At 42.2% G+C, this 22010-nt stretch overlaps 1 protein-coding gene across 1 annotated transcript; it reads right to left on the reverse strand.

Moving 5' to 3' along the window:
* olfml3a (olfactomedin-like 3a) lies at nt 1–8436 on the reverse strand. Its single transcript, XM_061698290.1, has 3 exons — nt 8241–8436; nt 6877–7183; nt 1–3171 (listed from the first exon to the last, which is right to left on the reverse strand). Exons 1-3 carry the CDS (start codon nt 8349–8351, stop codon nt 2393–2395), a joined length of 1197 nt encoding a protein of 398 aa, XP_061554274.1. The 5' UTR covers nt 8352–8436; the 3' UTR covers nt 1–2392.
* Nucleotides 8437–22010: the final 13574 nt, after the last annotated feature.

Genomic DNA, 22010 nt, shown 5'->3' on the forward strand with positions numbered 1-22010 from the left:
TTATTTCACGGTATTTACATCTAGATGTGTTAAACAACTCAGGACAGAGCACCCTTTGTTTGAAGACACCCACTTTTCAAGTGAGCAAAAGTATTGGAACAGACATTATTAAATGAACTTACAGTGAATAAAATATAATATTTGCTGGCATAACCCTTAAATGCATGCTCTATTTGGTTAAGGTCCGGTGATTCACATGGCCAGTTGAAGACCTTCCACTTTTCCCCCTGATGAAGTTCTTTGCTGTGTTGGCAGTGTGCTTTGGGTCATTGTCTTGTTGCATGATGAAGGTTCTCCGATTAGTTTGAGCATTGCAGTACAATGTAGTGCGCTTCCTAAAAAAACGCTCCCGTGAATGTTATGGCTATTGAATTTTCATCTAATTGTAGACACGTACATTTATCCGAGAAGCTACCAGAGAAATCTGGAACTCTCTAGAGGGGCTGTATGGGTCAGCTTTTTCTCTTGTTTTTTATGGTGTTTCTGGGTGATAGTTTTAATAGGCTTCCAATTTTGGCAGAGTCATGTTGAAGACTGTCCATTTGTAAATGAGTTGTCTTACAGTGGATAGATGGAGTTGGAATCTTTCGATAATGGTCTTACAGCCCTCCCGGATGGCCAGGCTGTCAATACCCTCTTTTTCATGTCTTCGGCTCTCCTTAGCTCTTGGTGTTGTTCATTTATATTGGACCACAGTTGGTTTGGTTGCTTTCATCTCTCTGTTAATTAGTGCAGGCCAAACTCTTTCCCACGGGTGTCTTATTTCATTGTTCTGCTTAAATGATTTAATAATCACCCAAATATTTAGCCTGTGTCTTTTACCTGCTGGATTTAACCTATATAGCTGGGGGTTCACATACTTTTGGCAAATGTACAATTATCATTTTTTGTGGAAAAAAAAGATGTTTGTTGGATTAAAAAATGAAAACGAATATCTTTTTGTGTGTGTCTACTATTTGGAAGGTATGCTTTACACACGGGGATTTGGATGTATCTTTAACAAGGTTAGTTTTTTTTTTTTACAAAAAGAGTGACCCAGTCAGGAGTGTTCACAAACTTTCAAGTAGCACTGTCCGTTTCTTAAATGACACAGAGGTTGCCTGAACTTTTGGGAGAATCTGTAATTCAAAGAACACACAAAAATGATCAGAAATAGCCAAGTCCTTAATGTCAACAGATGTAAACATTCTTAGTGATGACTAGGTCTAAAATGCGGCCTTAATTCTGAGCCGGTCTCTTGATGTTGAGACAGGTCGAAAAAAAGGAGCAGGACTTAACATTAAGTGGTTCATCATTTGTTTTTATCATTCCTTAATGATTTTAGTTTAAATATACTGTACATATCTTGCTGAGTCTCTATTTTATTTTGGGCAGTATTCAATAGTGCAATTACTTAATTACACTGGCTCATGGTTACTGTGCAATGAAAGTCTGTAATAATTATGGGGGCATTTTGTCAAATGCATTTGGACACAGAGTTGATCAAGTTTGAGTTTAATTCCACTTGAAACATAAGGCGGACATGTGTTGTGATAATAATAATCAAGCCATGGAGACGATTGATTTGTGACACGTCAATGACGCGTGACTGTTTGTGCACTGCTTTGTCTAACACACTGCAATTTGAAGGGGAAACTTTTTTTTTTTCAATGAAGTAAAACCAAAAACAATTATTTCATCAGAATACTTTTCCTATGACTGAACACATGTTGGGAAGTCCATCAACAAAAAAGCGGGTGCGTGCTATATACGTAGCTCAGCGGTTTCCTTGCGCCACAGAGCAGGCATATCATCAGTATTTGAAGTCAAACATAAAAGCAAATAAAAACAAATGATTCAATATCTAACTCACTCTTGTCCAATTACAATTACTGTAATTTTAGTATAATGTCGTGGGAGCCCTGCGCTTTCAAAAAACTCTAAGCCACCAGCAGTATTTGAAACAAAAAAAGCTGTCAACTGGCGCTGATATTTTTTGCCAATTAAAAGGTTAATATGTCGATGTCCGACCATCAGCGTAATGTGTTGGGGACACATTACGGCCGTTGGGCAGTTGCTGAATGTCGGTGAGCGTAGGTGAACATTATGCGAGTCAGCCGTCTGTGGGTCTTTGGCGGGCAGTTAAGTCAAAATGTCCAATTTGATGTTTTACCTTCATTGGAATCTAGAGTGCAGATTTGACAGGGAACGCCCACATTGTCGGGATGCTCCACCCAGGGTGTGTATCTGGTTTGAGGGTGTGTAAATGACGGATTTCAGTGGATGGGAGAATGGGCGCAGCCAGAAAAGTGCCTTTTCTGACTTACGCACACAGGAGAATGTAACCCTATGTTTTTATTTGACTTTTTTGTTTGGGTTTTTTTTCCCGTGAAAAATAAGCATGTTTAGGTTGTCAACGCTGCAATTTCCTTTTGGTGGTCAGTCTGTATAGGATTTGGTAGCCATCGTCCCAGCTGTAGAGCTGTTTCTCCTCTGGGTTGTACTTTAGACTGGCATGAGCTCCATACCGTCGGGGGAAATAGAAGAGGGGTGCCTCCTCACTCAGCACCTTGTCATTGACATCAAACATACACTGGACCCGGGAGCGGCTGGCCATCCGAGTGTTGTAAACAACATAGACGATGCCACAGACAACGAAGGCCGCCTCTGAGTTCTCCCTTGGGCAGCGGGTGTCCCAGATTTGCTCGATATCGAGCGAGACGGGATCCATTTTTGCCAGGTTGATGTTGGGTTCGGTCTCACTGCTGGCATAAAGAAGCCAGAGGCCTTGGTCGTCCACTGCGAGGTCTGCCAGCGTTTCAGGGTTGAGGCTGTAAACAGCAGCTCGGCTCTCCACAGGGAGAATGGCTACATCCATCAGCTCACCACCAAGTAGGTCATATCTGACCACATACATGTCTTCCCCCTGCTGGATGTAATACAGATAACCGTTGTAAACAGCAATGCCACTCCCCCTCCAGTCTGACGGCAGCCTGATCGGCCGACCGAGTGCGACTCCTGAAGAGTGTCCAAACTCCCTGACAGACTCGAACTGGTAGATGGTGTCCCCTGCTGTCCCGTTAAACACGTACACTTTGGATGACCGGGGGTCTCGGATCCACACGCCCTTAGAATAGCCCACTCGCTTCAGGATCTTCACGGACCGGATGGCAGAAATTATTTCCACACAGTCTGTGCAGACACAAAATTCAAAAAGTTGGTTTCAATGTGGGTTAAATGCTCATGCAATTCCAGTTAAGTTGTACAGTGAACCTCTGTATATTCGTGGTTCAGCATGAGCAAATTTGCGTATTTGTGGATGCTTTTTGGGAACCTATCCTCCGTTATTCACTGAAATGTCACTCGGTCCCTGCCTTGTTTGTTCCTGACCTTCCCTCGGCCCTGCAATAAGACCTGCTTGGACCGAGTGACAAAATTGGCATTTTGTCACTTGAACCATGTAGTTCAAATCCTACCCTGGATGCTGGCAAATAGTGAATGAATTCACTGGAAATAAGGATTGAACCCAACCCTGAGTGATTAATTCATGAATAACAGATAATATATGTCTCACTACTCGTTCAACAATGGTTGTCAACACAACAACAATCCTTGAACGTTTCAGAATGTAGCCAGAATTCCCATGCGGTACCCTCATGGAATCAACAACTTTGGAGCAAAGTCCCATTCAAAGCCTTGAGGGAGTCACATGGAGTTCTAAGAAAGGAACATAAAAAAGGCATTTGGTAAAAGAGGCTAGCTACTCAGACATGACCTGGAGGCAAATGAGGACCAGGCGCTCCAACAAAAAGTATCTCCTTACAAGGGAATTCAGTTCATTTTGGGGTCACCTCACAATGAACACAATGTCTCTAATGAGCTCTGCGTTGCTGTTTGCTTCTGTGAGACACAGCAAAGCCTAATTCTAAACTATATGACTGCACAGGCATCATAATTGTGCTGCATGTTATGTGTGTTATTGGCTTTCTAGAGTCATTGAGCAAATTGTGAATTTTTCCTAAATACTCCCAATGGAGTTTCACGATCTGACATCATCATTTGGAGCCAATTAAGATATAATTGATATTTCACTTCATGTTCCAGTGAAATTAATACTGATGTGATTCATCCATCCATCCATTTTCTGAGCCGCTTCTCCTCACTAGGGTCGCGGGCGTGCTGGAGCCTATCCCAGCTGTCATCGGGCAGGAGGCGGGGTACACTCTGAACTGGTTGCCAGCCAATCGCAGGGCACATAGAAACAAACAACCATTAGCACGCACAGTCATGCCTGCGGGCAATTTAGAGTCTCCAATTAATGCATGTTTTTGGGATGTGGGAGGAAACCGGAGTGCCCGGAGAAAACCCACGCAGGCACGGGGAGAACATGCAAACTCCACACAGGCGGGGCCGGGGATTGAACCCCAGACCTCAGAACTGTGAGGCTGACTCTCTAACCAGTCACCCACCGTGCCGCCTGATGTGATTCAATAAATCTAAATATTTCAACTGCATTAATTAGCCCTGTAAACAACTCTGCTCAGTTTTGGAATCAGGAGTCATAAACACAAATGTTGTTCACCATTCATCAAATTTCAGTAATTTCCCCAAGAAATTATCACTGGAAAGTGGCTCATTGCAGACTATTTACATAAGTAGAGTTTGGCGTCTACAACATACTTAAAATACATTTTAGCTTTGATAACCTACATAGATACGTATTAGTACATACGTGCATTGAAGACAATTTGCTATTTGACAAGCACATGTGCTTTTATGCACATTTAAAATAAAGTATATAAACATTGGCCATAGTCATTCTTTATAAATATGTTTTTAGCGTCATACATAATTATTTGGGATGTGGATTATGATATCATCCACCCATCGATTTTCTACACCACTTATTCTGTTCATGGTGGGGGGGGGGGGGGGGGGCTGGAGCCATTCCCATCTTACATCGGGGTGAAAGGCAGACTACACTGAACTAGTTGCCAGTCAATCACAGAACACATAAAGAGAAAAACAAATCATATTCACTTCAAAATGTCACTGAGTGGTGACTGAAGTCAGGCAATTTAAAGGTCCTGTATTTTGCCAAACCAACTTTGTCTGGTATTTGGCATCTAATATTGTCTTTATGGTGCCTCGGTAAACAAGTGAAATAGGAATTACCATCATCCACGCATTCCTGACTTCCAGACATGTTTCTGCTGAGAGGACTGAAATCAGATCATTTGAATTTCTCGAGTTTATCTATGTCACTAGCGAAGAGCTCTGCCTCCCTCTCCGCTCCCTAGCCAGCAACATCAACATAACAAACACGTGTGCTCTCACAAGTGGGTCTTACACGGAGCCAACCAATCAGAAGAAAGGGGGTGGTTTTAGTCAAATATGGACAAAGCGGGTGCAAAACTGGGTTAAACAGAAGTAGCTGTCAGAGGGGACTTTTCTAGACACTCCTATGGATGTCACCCGTGCCGCTAAAATCTTTCTTATCCCTACACATCCCCACGTTTGAGCTGCGAAAATAGATCTGACTCCACCGACAGGCGGCAGGCGAGCCCGCTGCGTCACCTTGGTGTTGTATCGGTGCGTTGGTCCACATTGTAAAAACACTTCCGGGAACATCAACCATTTATTAACGCAGTTCCATACAGCCTGTGGCTCACACTAAATAACAGCCATTAGTGTATACATGCTACCAACTTCCCCATTCAGCAAAACAGGTGAAAGCACTTCCTTCCGGCACAGGGGTAACCTGACAGAACCTTACAGCAGGCAATGTCTTTTGTTTAACACAAGATGTCACCACAGAGCCACCAAAGATGCCAAATGGACGATATTTAGCCTTCGTTTGGGTTTACGTACATAATATCATATTTGCATAAATAAAGGGTATACATGTATTTACTTTAACCTTTTAAAAGAAAGCAAAATTTTAGCAAGTTCAGCTTCAAACCATCATGTCATCAACCCGTAATTATGCTCATTAGTGCAGCATACGCAGAAAGTCTGGGAACCCGTTTTCCGGGTTTGGTCATGTGATATTCCGCATGTAGCGGTTTGAGCAGATACTTCATACATAGTTCACTTTGACATTTAAGTAACTGGCATCCAGGGAAAATGTATTGTCGGGGTGTAAGCATTGCAGTTAGCTTGTTGTAGTGGTAAAAATTATATAGTGGGGGATGTTGGACTCATGCCAGTCTCCCAACTACATGACATTCCGGACGGCCAAGTGGGTCACTGGGAGTCGCACCGAAAATCTGGTTAAATGAAATGGTGAGAAACAGTTTAATGACCACAATTGCGTACTACAGAGTTCTCAGTCTTTGCACGTTTTCAGCAATTATCTTCAAACGTCCATCCTATCTATTTTCTTTACCGCTTATCCTCACAAGGGTCGCGGGAGTGCTGGAGCCTATCCAAGCTATCTTCGGGCAGGAGGCGGAATACACCCTGAACTGGTTGCCAGCCAATCGCAGGGGACATAGAGACAAACAACCATTCGCATTCACATTAACACCTATGGCCAATTCAGAGTCTTCAATTAACCTACCATGTACAGTATAATGTATTTTGAAAAAAATATATCTGAATTCACTTTCCAGGGTCATTAACCTTTTTCGAGGGTGAAAAACGATCTGAATTGATGCAACTAATATTGGACGACTCTTGATAATCTAAACGTTCGGATTAAAGAACGGGGTGGGCCGTACCTGGCCCACAGGCCATAATTTACCCACACCTGTTTGCTGTCTTTACGTAACATAATATACAGTACATGATATACTTATTGAGTCATCAATTAGCCAATTATTCATCAACAATCTTAACATACATACTTTTGTAAACTATGAAGACAATGTTGAGTTTTCAAGGGACGTAACTCACCAGTGACTCTGGAGGGCAGCTCTTGCCAGCCCTCCTCCTCCTCTCCTCGGCTCTCCTCCTGGCTCCACACTCCCTGCTCCACCACCCGGTCTGCCGGGTTAGCACAAGCCCGCGGGGACGTCCGGCTTTCTACAAAGTCCATGTCTTGCTCCACCCGGTCCAGTTGGACCGCTGCTGCTTCCACGTCTGTGGAAAGTGCGCCGTGTGCCTGCTTCAGACCCTCCATAGTCTTCTTGGACTGTTTGTGTAAATTCTGAAGTGCCATGCGGTATTGACGAGATTGATCTCGCCACAAGTGCATGTGGTCCTAAAAAAACGTTGACATTCAGACACTTTTTACTCTGGTATTCTGGATTTTTTTTTTTTTTTTTTTATGCATTTATGTTTTTGGCTGATCATTTCCCTCAAAGGATGAATAAAGTATCTGTCTGCCTGTCTGTCTGCAATAGCTATGTCTATGAACACTGGCACCATTGACAACTAAGCATTCACAAGCTGGCAACAACAGGTGGGACTTGCTGTAGGGCCATTTTTTTTCCCAATTAGAAAGCCAAAGAAGGTAATTCCAGAAAAAAATACTTAATAACAACAACAGTAAACAAAAGGTAGCTCAGGTAACACATGGCCAACTGTGATGTCATGATTTTTTAGTTCATTGTTTATTTACATTCCTCTAGTCACTGTTGTACATTTTCTGGAAGCTATTCTTTTTTTTGACTGAGGAGTTGGGAAAATAGTTTTTTGTAAAACCTATGTTCAGGTATGACATTCAGTCAATGAATCGGCTCAACTGGTAAGATGAGGGCCCCAAGCGAGCAGGATTCAGCTGTAAATTATTAGTATTTTTTTCTAATTTCATGCTCATAACAGTTTCAAGATTGTCAATTCCACAATGCTGCTGCTGTGACGAATGGAAATGAAAAATATTCAGTCTCCTGGAAAGGCATTACCAGAAGAAAAACAACACATTCAACTGAATGATTTCACTGGGAGGACATATCCATGAGGAAAGCAAATGTAATAAAGTAGTCCTCTAGGTAGCCATTACCGCACTCTGCTCCCTCAGCTGCAATGTTTGGTATTCAAAAGATGCTTTTGGATAAGACTCAGGAGGACAAGTAGCTGGTGTTCATGTATATTGTAGTGTTATTTATTTGTTGACATTGGCAGCTACTGGCCTGGCAATCTTATCATTGTTTTCACTTGTTTTCTCTTGGCTGTGTGAACATTTGTACAATTTTACATTGCTTCCATTTGATTAAATTGCTATTGTGTAATCATACAATAACCTTATAGGCAGAGGAAGGAAGCATGGTGGTGTCGCATGCATTTAAGGATAAGCCATTGGTAATGAATTCGATTACCTCAATTGCCAACAATCTGTTCTCCAGATAATCCATCAGGGCCTGGTAGTAGAACTGAGCTCCACAGAGCATCCAGGCTGTGGAAAGTAACAGGATGAACAGCGGCTTCATTGTCCTCTGATCGCTTCTGTGTGACAATCTTCACTTTTCGGGGTTCAGAACTTCCTTACATGCACTAAAGGTCCACCAAGCAAGCATGGGCTGGTGGTGGTGGTGGTGTGTGTGTGGGGGGCGGGGGGGGGGGACTTTCCACTTCCTTGAGCACTTTCTCTCTTTGCTGGAATGTTTTCTCTCAGGGAGGAGCCTTCTCACTACCTCCTAGAGTGAACTGGGACACTGTTTCTTGTACATGCATCCTGCATGCACAGACATTATTCATCTCTATGCAGTCAATCTTCATCTTTTCTAGGGTCGATATAGTCCAGAACATTTCATCTTTTATTTCCAGGTAAGGTACCTGTATTTACATTTGGATCTGACACCCAACATTGAAGATAGCATTAATCGTAATGTAACGAAACACCACATTTTTAGGTGAGAAAACATATTGGATCAGATATTTAAAATAGATTAAAGACTCAATATTAGCTTGCAAATTCTTTGTGGCATGTGACCCACTGACATCAAACTATTGCATTCTTCTTTTGTGACGCTTTTCTAGGCTTTCAACAAAGCCTCTTTCAGTTATTGTTTGTTATGTGGGGGCATGCTTCCCTTTAGTCTCGTCTTTAGCAGGTAAAATATAAGCATGGTGTAAAATACACCATACTTACTTGGCCAATCTATGTCAGTAAGCAATAAGTTTCAAAATCAATAAGGTCCTTGTGGCGATACTGTGAGACAGATGGAAGAACTCTCACAAACACAAATAATTTGATAAACACAAACTGGCAAAAAGAATAATAGAATAATAATATACTTATTCATTTCAGAAAAACACCTCCCACAATGTTAACAAAAGTGAAAGAAAATTCTGTGATCCACGCCTTTATACTAATTTCCTCAGCACCCCCCACTTTTAACGTTATTAAAGACCTAAATGCACATTAGGATCCTCTTGATGACTTAACTTGACCATCTCTTAATCTACCTTTAACGCCCTAACAGTAAGTACAATTAAAGGACCTGTTAAATTAAAAAGTCTGCTACCAGAGTAATTTATTTAAGTCTCTAAAGATGTCGATTGGTCCCCTGGCTCCTTGCTTCCAAAGATGATAATCACGTATAAAGCCACATTAGCCCATTTACGATGATGACTCCTTTTGACTGCGGTGCTCAACTCGTTTTAAAACGACTGGCAGAATAAGTGTCACAGCAACAAAGGAAACTTTACGTTGAACTTGCCACCAACAGTTTTATTTTTTTGTGGCGCATGTGTGACAGCCGAGGGCGCTAAGAGGTCAGTGGGTATAGGCCTATAGGAAAATGAATAGTTACAAATTGCCTCACTATCCACCTTATTCCTACCCAGCCACGACCCTTTGCGTGAATTATGGGCGCAACTTCTGGTTTTAACCGACCAGCGTTTTGTTTACATTCTATCTGCTCGTGCTAGTCCAGTTTCTGTGAACGTTATAGACAGAGGTGGGACCAAGTCATTACTTTGCAAGTTACAAGTAAGTCTCAAGTCTTTGCCCTCAAGTCCCGAGTCAAGTACAAAGTTGAGACAGGCAAGTACCGAGTCAAGTCTCAAGCCGAGACATGCAACTCCCGGGTCAAGTTCTCCACCTTGAGTTTCGAGTCCTTTCAAAATCAGAATCCTCTTTATTGGCTAAGTATGTCAAAAACACACAAGGAATTTGTCTCCGGTAGTTGGAGCCGCTCTAGTATGACAATAGACTACCCCTTTGACAATAAATACTTTTGTGACTTAAAAACACTATGGAGAGTCACTTAGTCTGTAGCAATTTAATGGCAAGAGGGAAGAAGCTGTTGCACTGTCTGCTGGTTTTAGTTCGCATTGATCGATAGCGCCTCCCTGAGGGAAGGAGTTGGAAGAGGTGGTGACCAGGATGTGGATGGTCCAAGAGGATTTTGCATGCTCTTGTCTTATTTCTGGCAGCGTACAAGTCCCCAAGGGTGGGTCGGGTTAACCGACAATTTTTCAGCAGTTTTGATTGTCCGTTGCAGTCGGAGTTTGTCCTTTTTCGTGGCAGCACCAAACCAGACTGTGATGGATGAACACAGGACGATTCGATGACTGCTGTGCAGAACTGCCTCACCAGCTCCTGTGGCAGGCTGTGCTTCCTCAGAAGCCGCAGGAAGTACATCGTTTGCTAGGCCTTTTGAGGATGGAGTTGATGTTGATTGCCCACTTCAGGTCCTGAGAGACTGTAATTCCCAGGAACCTGAAGGTCTCGACGGTTGACACAGAGCAATTGGACAATATGAGGGGCAGCTGTGGCGAAGGATGCTTCCTGAAGTAGACGATCATCGCTATCGTCTGGAGCGTGTTCAGCTGCAGGTTGTGTCGGCCGCACCGAAGCTCCAGCCACTCCACTTCCTGTCGATACGCAGACTCATCACCGTCTTTGATGAGGCCGATGACTGTGGTGTCGTCTGCAAACTTCAGGAGTTTGACAGCCCGATGCGTGGAGGTGCAGTCGTTCGTGTAGAGAGAAGCGCAGCGGAGAAAGGACATCCTTGGGGCACCCCAGCGCTGCTGGTGTGTGTGGATGAGGTGGTGTCCCCCAGCCTCACCTGCTGTGTCAGGCTGATCAGGGAGCTGTAAATTCACTGGCAGATGGGAGGCGAGACACTGAGGTGGAGAAGCTTGGAGGAGAGGGGTTTGGCAATGATGTCGAGTCATTTTAACAATAAAATAAAAATATATTTTAATATATAAAATATTTATATATTTAATTACTCTGTATATATTATATACTGCATTAATATATTTAATATATTTTGCAATCCATATTTATCAAAACAAATTTGATAAACAAGTGCATTGAACCTTTCTAAGAAAACTAGGGGGCAGATCAAATTTTTTGCACCTTCAAAGCCAGTCGTCAAGGGGGGGCTTAGTTTCCAGTGTCTCACAGGAAGTCGCGGCTATAATCCTTTCCCCATGAGCGCCCCCAGGAATAAGGTGGATATAGGGGGTCGTTCCAGAATTGAAAGGATATTTTCTATCCTCCAAACTCCACCCCCACGAAATTTCAAATACTCCAGCCACAAAATACAGAATCAAACTTGTTGTGTGAATTATAGTAACTAGCTGTAGTTAAAGTGACACCAAAACACGATTTCCAACCACTGCTATTTGGTAGCTTCTGAGCACCCTCCAAAATGTCCACTTGATGACCAACTTATACATCAAATATAGCAGATAAAATACATTTTGAATCAGCTTTGGTGTGGTACGGTATTGATATGAGCTTGTCGATACGGCTTTCTTGTAATGTTAAAACTTAAAACATCATGCACGCAACCCTGTTAGTAAAACCTTTTAACAGGTTTTAGCCATCTATCCATCCATCCATTTTCTGAGCTGCTTTTCCTCACTCGGGTCGCGGGTGTGCTGGAGCCTATCCCAGCTGTCATCGGGCAGGAGGCGGGTTACACCCTGGCGTGGTTGCCAGCCAATCGCAGGGCACATACAAACAAACAACCATTTGCACTCACATGCACACCTACGGGCAATTTAGAGTCTCCAATTAATGTATGTTTTGGGATGTGGGAGGAAACCGGAGTGACCGGAGAAAACCCACGCAGGCACGGGGAGAACATGCAAACTCCACACAGGCGGGGCCGGGGATTGAACCCGGGTCCTCAGAACTGTGAGGCTGACGCTCCAACCAGTCGTCCACCGCGTCGCCTTTTAGCCATCTAGAGGGAGGGAAAAAAAAGCAAGCTACATGACTCATCAGAAATGACATCATCAAGCGAATTGCTCTGACCGTACATGGGTACCGAGGGTAATCCTCACTTCTATTTCTCAAATCGTTAGCCTACTAGCATACTTGCCAAAACAAATTTTTGGGCCAAATTGTGACATCTTTACTTTCCAACCTCTGCTGCTTCACCCTGCCTTATTGTAAAACGTAACCTGTTTTAGACCTTTTCACTTGTTTCGAGCTAATTTTCAAGTGAATATTAGATTTTTTTTTAAAGCGTGAAGAGATTCGTTTTGACAAGAATACAATTTTATTTTCAATTCAGAAGTAAGAGACGTTTTCTTTGTAAGATTTTGAGTTTTTGCAATAACTGTTCATTTAACTGGGTAGCTGTTAGCACTCAGGAGCACTTTATTTTCTTCTGCTTCAGGGTAAAGAAATTAGCTCGATTCCAATTTAGTGAAGGCCTTAAAGAGGGATTTACTGTATGTACCTTAGAAAGAAGGAAGTGACATCGACACCGGAGAGCAGATTGAAGGAGAAATGGCCTGTAAAGCCTCCAGGACTGATTCTGATCCTGACTCAGAAATTCAAGGAAGTTTACCGTCCAGATAATGATAATGTTACAGATACCCCTCAACATTATGAGAAAGACACAGGAGAGGAGGGAGAATGTGAGAGGGAAGTAAAAATAGGAAATGCACAAGGTCACATACACTAGTGCAGAGGTCGGCAAATAGCGACCCGCGGGCCATAATTGGCCTGCCACCAATTCTATCTGGCCCGGCAGCTGACGTTTGTCAAGGCACGATAATGAGCCGGGCTGCTACAGTGCAATGGCAGGGGGGGGGGGGGGGGGGGAAGGCTGCTACAGCACTCATTTTACTTCCTTGTTACAGTATTTAAGTACCTGATTGGCCGCATAACCCATGTGACGAGGTCACAAGAAATACACTGATTGGCTGACTTGCCCACATGACAGAAATGCAGCGTCGCCGTTCAATGCAGAAGTAATGTCTATCAAATGGCGGCTACGCAGGCTGTAACTGCTTACATAAGGGTTGTACATTAATCGCCCTATAAAAAAAATAGTGGCGACAACAAATGTAATTTGTAGGACACATCATCGTCACTTCGAACGCACATCGCCTGTCTGAGTGTCACTCTGTAATCTATTGGGCGAAAGGTCAAGAGGACTGTTCTTCCAGAAGCGCATTTGTGAGGTCACACAGATGTTGGATGAGAAGGCCTGGCCTCAGTTTGTGCTCTAATTCATCCTAAAGGTGTTCCGTTGGGTTGAGGTCAGCACAAACAAAAAATACCGGGAGTCACAAAACCCTTTTGACATCTAGAAAGAGGATAACACTGCTTTTTTTTTTTTTTTTAAACATCTATAAGTATAAAAAATAAATTGTGTGTTACATTTATAAAATTCAATTAACTTCTTCGGAGAATGAATATTATGGAAAATTATGATTGAAGTTGAAAATTATTATTTTATTTTAACTTACAGTAAATGAGCCAAAGCATCCAATTTACAATAGAAAAATCCCGCAGCACAACACCAAACAAAAATGTCACAAAAAAGTATGACAATAGAAGTAATGGTGATCTCGTCTTAATTTACTCATTATAATTTACTTAGTGTGAAATCTTTATGTTATATAACGGCAGAAGGTGACTAAATGGGTTAAACGTACCTTGTGCATTCTAATGCATTTAATTGTTCTGCCTGCCACTATACATCGCTGGCATGGACAGATGAACAAATAAATATTTGTAATTGATAAATAATATTTTTTTGACAAATTAATTGAAACCGGACAGACCTGATGATCTCTCATCACACTTGTGTGCCACGGCACCCTGGTTGGGAAGCACTGTATTAGAATCATGCCCTGCACATTGTTTCACAGTTGAGCCACCAGATGGGAGTATCATACCACGCGTGTGTACGTGTGTGTGCGTGTGTGCACGTGTGTGTGCGTGTGTGTACGTGTCTCATTTTGTCCAGGTGGAGCTCTCTCTCTCTCTCTCTCTCTCTCTTTCTCTCTCTCTTTCTCTCTCTCTCTCTCTCTCTCTCTCTCTCTCTCTATATATATATATATATATATATCCATCCATTTTCTGAGCCGCTTCTCCTTACTGGGGTGCTGGAGCCTATCCCAGCTATCATCGGGCAGGAGGCGGGGTACACCCTGAACTGGTTGCCAGCCAATCGCAGGGCACGTACAAACAAACAACCATTCACACTCACAGTCACACCTAAGGGCAATTTTTTAGAGTCTCCAATTAATGCATGTTTTTGGGATGTGGGAGGAACCCGTAGTGCCCGGAGAAAACCCACGCAGGCACGGGGAGAACATGCACAGGCGGGGCCTGGGATTGAACCCAGGTCCTCAGAACTGTGAGGCTGACGCTCTAACCAGTCGCTCTCTCTCTCTCTCTCTCTCTCTCTCTCTCTCTCTCTCTCTCTCTCTCTCTCTCTCTCTCTCTCTCTCTCTCTCTCTCTCTCTCTCTCTCTCTCTCTCTCTATATATATATATATATATATATATATATATATGTATGTATATATACACACACATACAGAGTTGGTACGGAAAGTACCCCCTTAAAATTTTCACTCTTTGTTATATTACTTTGTTATATTGCAGCCATTTGCTAAAATTATTTCAGTTCATTTTCCCCCTCAATGAACACATGGCACCCCATATTGATTTTTATTTTTGTAATAAATCTGCAAAAATGTAAAAAAAAAAAAAAAAGTTTACCGACCGTCAATGACTTTGAATTCAAACCACCTCATGGAGGAAAAGGATGGATGACACAGCTACTCTGTTTAAGAGGCGCTATTCATTGTGACCACTAGATGGCGCGTAATGCCAATGAATATATAATGATTACAGAAAGAACTTCTAATTTCGGCGGCACGGTGGACAACTGGTTGGAGCGTCTGCCTCACAGTTCTGAGGTTTTCTCCGGGCACGCCGGTTTCCTCCCACATCCCCAAAACATTCATTTTAGGTTAATTGTCAACTCTAAATTGCCCGTAGGTGTGTATGTGAGTGCGAATGGTTGTTTGTTTGTATGTGCCCTGTGATTGGCTGGCGACCAGTTCAGGGTGTACTCTGCCCCTCGCCCGAAGATAGCTGGGATAGTCTCCAGCACGCCCGCGACCGTAGTGAGGACAAACGGTACAGAAAATGAATGAATGTATAAATATTTCAGAAATTCTGCCATTCTGCAAACCTATGAGCAAAACTGTACATATCAGCATTCATACGTACCCCTGTCATATTGGAATGAAAGTATAGGCTACACCTTTTTTATAATTTTTAGGTGGCGGTATACATTTATAAAATGTGAAATATTTTTTTCATTTTCCTTATCCCTATGTATAATGCACACTATTGACTTTTGACAATTTTTTGGGGGGAAAAATGCATATTATACACGAGAAAATACGCTCTATAATGATTAAATATATTGTAAAGACTTGCATTACACATTTAAGTTCTATCTCACCTCTGTCGCCTCTGAAGATCACGTGTGCCCAGTGTGCAACGTTTCTTGGCCTGCGGCAATACACCGCCACTGGGTTCTCCACAGACAGTAAGGAGGGAATCTTTGAACAGAAACAGAAGAGATAAGTTAACCTTTTAGTTTCCAAACAAACAACGACAAAAGTGTTGTTGAGGCATCATTGGGATTAACATGTCAATAATATTAAATAGCACATCATTAATTTGTATTTACCTAATCTTTTGTATGTTGTCTGTGTACTGCTGCATAATTCCCTGAAAAAAGACCGAGTCGATGGTCCGCTTCTCTAGCTGGCTTCAGAGAATGTCTACATGAATCATGAAGAGATGGAACACTTTCAACAAGAAGAAGAAACTGTCATCTTCCAGTAGTCTCACAAACCCTACAGATTCTCTCACAGTGGGAGGATCAAACTGTCCTGAGTCCCTGATGCTTCCAAAACACTGGAGCAGGTCTTCTTTGTGCTAAAAAACAGCATTCACAGCTCGGCTGTGGAAGTTCCACCTCACTGTGCTTGTTCTTGGGAGTCTGTGGGCCCCCACGCTATCAAGCACAACGGTTCTTTTTGGAGATCTTGAAAATAATGTAGCAAATCCAGTCAGGTCTGAGAAGAAATTACTCACTTTTAGGACATGTGAAGTCACCTGCTGCATGATGAGGTTTAGTTGGTGAGCATACTGTAGCAATGGACATAGTGAGCGTTCCCATTTACATCCCGAACCTTCTTTGGCACACCACCTGTGGCTCCTCTCATGACACTTCCACCATCATATGCTTGAGAAATGAGCTTGCTCTTCTGGTCACCAGGGAGAATGGAGCTCAGCCTATCCAGAAGTGCTGTGGCAATAGAACCATGTGTGGCACTTTGGAGAGGGATGAACTCAAAAAACCTCTCTTGGGCATGGGGTTTGACCAATCACCAGCTAACACTGAGTGGACATTTCCATTGCTTCATCAGCCTGAATAGCACCAACATTTGCACTCCTGATTTCCTCAATGATGCACTCTCTCAAAACTGACAGCATGCAGTCAAGGAGTTCATTCTGTACAGTCTTCAATCTTCCCTTAAACACAATGGCAGTCTGCAGGTGCTCGTGCAGGACTGTATCCAGTGATGCCACAAAATCCACCAATCCTCTAAAAGCACCAGCATTTTCTGAGCCTTAATTTTCTGGCCATGCAGTGCAAGTTGAAATGCACCACAGAACTTGACACAATCTATTATTTTAGATGGGATGTACCTGTTTTTGTCAACCTCCTAATTGTGGTTACGGATACCTAATCTGTCGCCTTCATCAAGCTGGTAAGCAATGTTGACTTTCCCATGGCTAGACGCTGCAAATTTGCCACGTGGATCCCAGAAAGTTCATGCTTTTTCCTTTTCAGCAAAGTGATTTAATGTGTCATACCTGTTCTTGTTCATGTGGAATCACATCCTAACGTTAGAAACAGCAGGCAGGGGAAACAAAACAGAGCATTCATCTCGCTGCACGCCGTTAGTCAGGCCCTGTCGCCTGAAATATACCTTGTGTATTCTCTTCCTCTGTTTTTTGACTTCTGCTTGATTTTAATGTTCGGCTGGTCAGGTCTGCGTTCTTTAACGTCAAGTTTCTGCTGGTATATTCTACTCTCAAAAGGTGCTTTTTTTAAGAGACTTCACTGAGCTACTTAAGGTCTCTGCCGCCATTTTTCAAACTCCGCACATAGCTCTACTCGGCTCCACAATGGCCAAACAAAAACGCAGAGAGAGGCGGGGGTAAGGCCCGGAGACCAGAAATGACGTTTACTGACATGAACAGCAAACGGCGAGTGAAATCCCTCTTTAAACTCGATAAACGAATGCGCCATCCCCGCTCTGCAATATCGCTTACAGTGGACTAGGACCCAATGCACATGTCAAACATTTAACAATAGTTCACTGAAAATGTCTGAGCGTCCTGAGACTGGAAATTACGTCATAGAACGACACAGCTGCAATAAACAAATCCTTTTTATTATTCATTAACTGTATACAATTTATCCTGCTTAAGTAAAGCTACACATACATATAATTTGGAATATTTGTATTGTAATATTTCATTTAAATTATTTAACCATTTTTTCTGATTCAAGGTAGTGACTCAGCTGACCGGTAGGGCAGCACACCTAGCGCCCTTATTGACCAGCCGCCACTGATAAGGAGACGGTTGGAATACAACCAGGTTCATGGCTGTTAGGAAGTGCCTAACTGGCGCCTAACCTAAAGTCAAGTCATAGAAACATGAACAGACAGTTATCGTGACCCAACTGGCACCACCAGTTTTTGTAATACTAATAATAATACTAGTAATACTATGTTTTCAGAGAGAGACACAAGGAGACAGCTTGAGCAAGATGATCTTTTTTCTGTCTTCTTACTAAGCAAAGTTCATATGTTTTCATTGATAGAATAGATTACATGCATTTTAGAAGTGCAAAGACATAGATTTTATAACACATACAGTATTACAGAAAATATTTGGATGAAAAACACTTCTAGGCCACGAAACAAATAAACAAAAAAAGGAAAAACAGGAGCCGAGGTAATTGAGCATGCTCTCTTTTGCCATGTCACAATACCTTTTTGGTATGCGAAAGAATCACTGACTGAAACGTGCCAGCTTGTGCATAGTGTTATTATAATGGTAGGTCAACAGTTTTTTTTTTTTTTTTTTTAAATCCCGTACAGTACATTTGTTCAGTTGTATACTGTATAACTTTTAAAATCCATTTAATCTGTAGGAACTGTTTGTTTTTCAGACATTTATTTCGGTACAATTTGCAATTAATGTTTACAAATGTATGTGCAGTACATTTCAATCATTATTTAAAAAGTTTTTTCCCTGTATTTAATTGCAGTGTTAATGTTGAAAGTGTGTATAATGTTACAGTGGCTTCCAATAATATTGAGTACTTTTAGGAATACTGTATATATAAAAATACTTTTTTGGGACTAAAATCTCTGCCTTGGTTTTGATGAACACTTGGGTCTACTACACTACTACGCTAATTATAGGTATTTTAATGTTGGTCATTATTGTGGTAGTTGGAGAACCAAGTACTTTTTTTGAGTCTGTACTGAGTGTAAAAAGACTATACTATAGACCATTTTATAATGTTTGTGAATGCCAGGATACCTTTGGGTGACATAAAAGCGGAAGTACTTCTGACGTCATGATGACATGTCCTATAATTACTACAATGAAATGGGGCAGTCATAAATGTGGAGTGAGAAACTAGACATTACTATTAATTGAATTAAATCTTTAGATCTTTTTTTTATAATTCATAGAGGGAACTGCAAATACTTAGAAAAAGGGACTAACACACTCTGTGAAGGAGAGGAAAGAAAACAACATGTAAAAATAATATTAGAATATTAAATACAAAAATACATATGCTGGTGTTGAGAGTGGTTCTCCTTCAAGTGGTCTGCTTTTAAAGATCTCGAATAGCTACAAACCTGCTTGTTCATCAAAATGTGGGTGAAGGTCATCAAAGCTGCAGCTCAATGCCAGCTCGCATGAGCATTCAGACTGAGAGAACATGATGATCATGAAGCTTTTAGTCTCTCCTAAATGGTTTTAATCCACCCAAGGCGCCAAGTCACTTGACCTGTGTGAGTCCTGCTGCTCAGAGGCTTTCTGGCAGACTGAGCAGCCTTTTTGGCCCCTGTCAGTCCAGGTGAAAATCAAGGCCTGCCAAGCCAACCTGCAAGTGTCTCCAATACTGAAGCAGTCTTTCAATCCGAAGTATCCTATGTGCCTCGTTTGCCCACCTGTTTCTTTTCTTTATGTCTCTATTAGAAATCAGAGTCAAGGGCTGTGCTCCAATCTCAGTTCTAGTTCATCCCGAATACATTTCATGGACTCGATCTTCCACACCACATGTATCCAGAGATCTTTTTATGGTGCGTGCTTGTGTATTAATAGAAAATGGCCTTCCCTAAACACTTAGGCACAACTAAGGGCTTGCGTCCAACCTCTGACTGATTAAAGTGTGTCCCAATACATTTGTCTATAGAGTGGTAGTATTTTTTCAGTTAAAAAAATGTTATGTTAATTTTTTTTTTTGCTTTGTATTGTGAGGAACTATATGACATAGGAGTGTATTTTTTTATTCTAATCATGGGTTCTAAGACGGTTAAGGCTGAAAAGAAGCGGATAATGTCTATTTTGCCCTCCATGACCGTGCAGTGTACAGTTTGGCAGAACGCGAACAGTTCTTCAGAAAAGAGACCAAGTTGCTTCATTGCTCAGCTGTACTATTTCCACACCCACTTGAAGTTCTGTTCGGCCAAAAATAAAACCGAGACGTGTATTTAACCAAACCACATAACTTTGCCTTATGAAAGTCCACTAGCTTAATGCTAACACAGAATGTGAAACACCATAGATGAGCTAACAAAACTACAAAACTGATATTTGACAAACCAATGTTGCAGCAACATCTACATTCAGAGCATACAATACTCACAGACATACTGTATGTTCTTTAAGGTTTGTGAAACCCAATAAATATTACTGCAGCTTAGTTGGAACAGTCTTCTTTGTGTTTCATCAGAACCAATTTACCTGTCGTGTAGTGATGTGCGAATGGATATTGAAATATCGAGACCTTGGATACTATATCTTTATGCTGTAGAATTGATTCTCAAATTAAAATATTGATTACTTTGATATTTTATTCATTTGTGCGATAATATTCAGTAGCTCATAGGAACACAGTGGAACGTAACTAAACTGTTGAGCTCTTGTTCAAATAATACGCGGTTGGTGAGAACTACTTCTACTCCCACTTGAGTAAGTGCGTAATGCGTTAACGGAGCAGCACGCCATATTGCTCACTCACAGTCTCATTCTGACTCTGTACAATGGCATTGTGGCAGAGCATCAGGAGGAGTCATGAGTGGAGCTATTTCAGCTCCGAATAGCCAAGATGCTGTTATCGATGTTTCTGGAAAAAATGTAAGGAGTTGTGGTGACCCGGGGAGGTGGAACAGATTAATGGCATCTCAATTCACTTCAATGGTGAACGTTGATTTGAGGTACCAGCGATTTGAGTTACGAGCTTGGTCACAGAATGAATTAAACTCGTAAGGCAAAGTACCACTGTATATTGTATTTTGCGTTTGTGTCAATCATGATAAGCTAAATACGATACATTAAGGATGGTGCAGTTGTACATTGGTCTGACCAGATCCTGGAAATCCTCGCCAGAGTATTAACGTTCCATCATGGTACACCGGCCGAGTGCATTCACGTTAGCTATGCCTTATTTTGTATTATTCTGACTTCCATGTTCTACCTCGTCCTCAGTGCTCCTTCCGTGTTCCCCGCCTTGCTGACTTCTTCCACCATGCCGCCAAGCCATCCATCTGGTCATGCCACCGCCTGCCGCACATTCCCCATCTCGACGACCCGCCATACAGCTCAGAGATCCAATTCCCACTTCCTTGTCAATAAACTATTCACCATAAACTTCTCAGCCTCCGCTTGCTACTGGGTCCAGTTAAAACAGATAACTTTGTATAGTGACAGACTGCTCTGGCCAGCATGGACCCAGCAATCCCGGAGGCGCTAAGACAAGCACTCACCCTCCAAGGTGCCCATATAGAAAGACAGGACAAAGCTCTCCAGGAAATCATGGAATCTTTAACCACTCTCACACAACAAGTTTCCCTCCTTTCTGCCAAATTTCAGTCCGACCACCCTCCTGTAAGTATTCTTTCTGAGCCTGCAGCCTCCGATCCATCCCGCCTCCCATACAAAGAGCCTCATGTTCCTCCGCCCAAGCCCTACTCTGTGGACTTAGGTGCATGGAGTCAATTCCACCTCAATTACTCCCTAGTATTCAATATACAACCGTTAAGCTACCCCACCGAACAATCCAAAGTAGCATACACAACTAAGCTACTAAGCGGAAAAGCAGCAAAATGGGCTACCGCGTTATGGCACAACTCTTCCCCGGTACTCTCGTCATTTACCTCCTTTTCTGGGGCACTAAAATAAGTTTTTGATCACCCCGTTCAGGCAGGGAAGCCACCCGATGCCTCCTCACACTTACTCAGAGCTCTAGTTCCGTAGCTTCATACTCGGTAGAATTTAGGATACTTGGGGATGAATGTGGGTGGGATGACACGCCGTTAAGGGTTATTTTTCTAAACAGGCCTTCAGAGTGGCTCAAAGATGAGCTTGACGCCCAGGACAAGCCCTGTTCCGTTGAATAGCTTATCTCGTTATCCATTCGTTTGGACAACGAGCTACGGGAAAGAGCACGAGAAAGGGCTAAGAGGGCAGTTTGCAGAAAGGGCAAATCTAGTAAATTAAATTAAATTCATAATTATGCATTTTTGTTTTTTTCCAAC

Source organism: Phycodurus eques, chromosome 1, assembly GCF_024500275.1.
Source record: "Phycodurus eques isolate BA_2022a chromosome 1, UOR_Pequ_1.1, whole genome shotgun sequence".
NCBI lineage: Eukaryota > Metazoa > Chordata > Actinopteri > Syngnathiformes > Syngnathidae > Phycodurus > Phycodurus eques.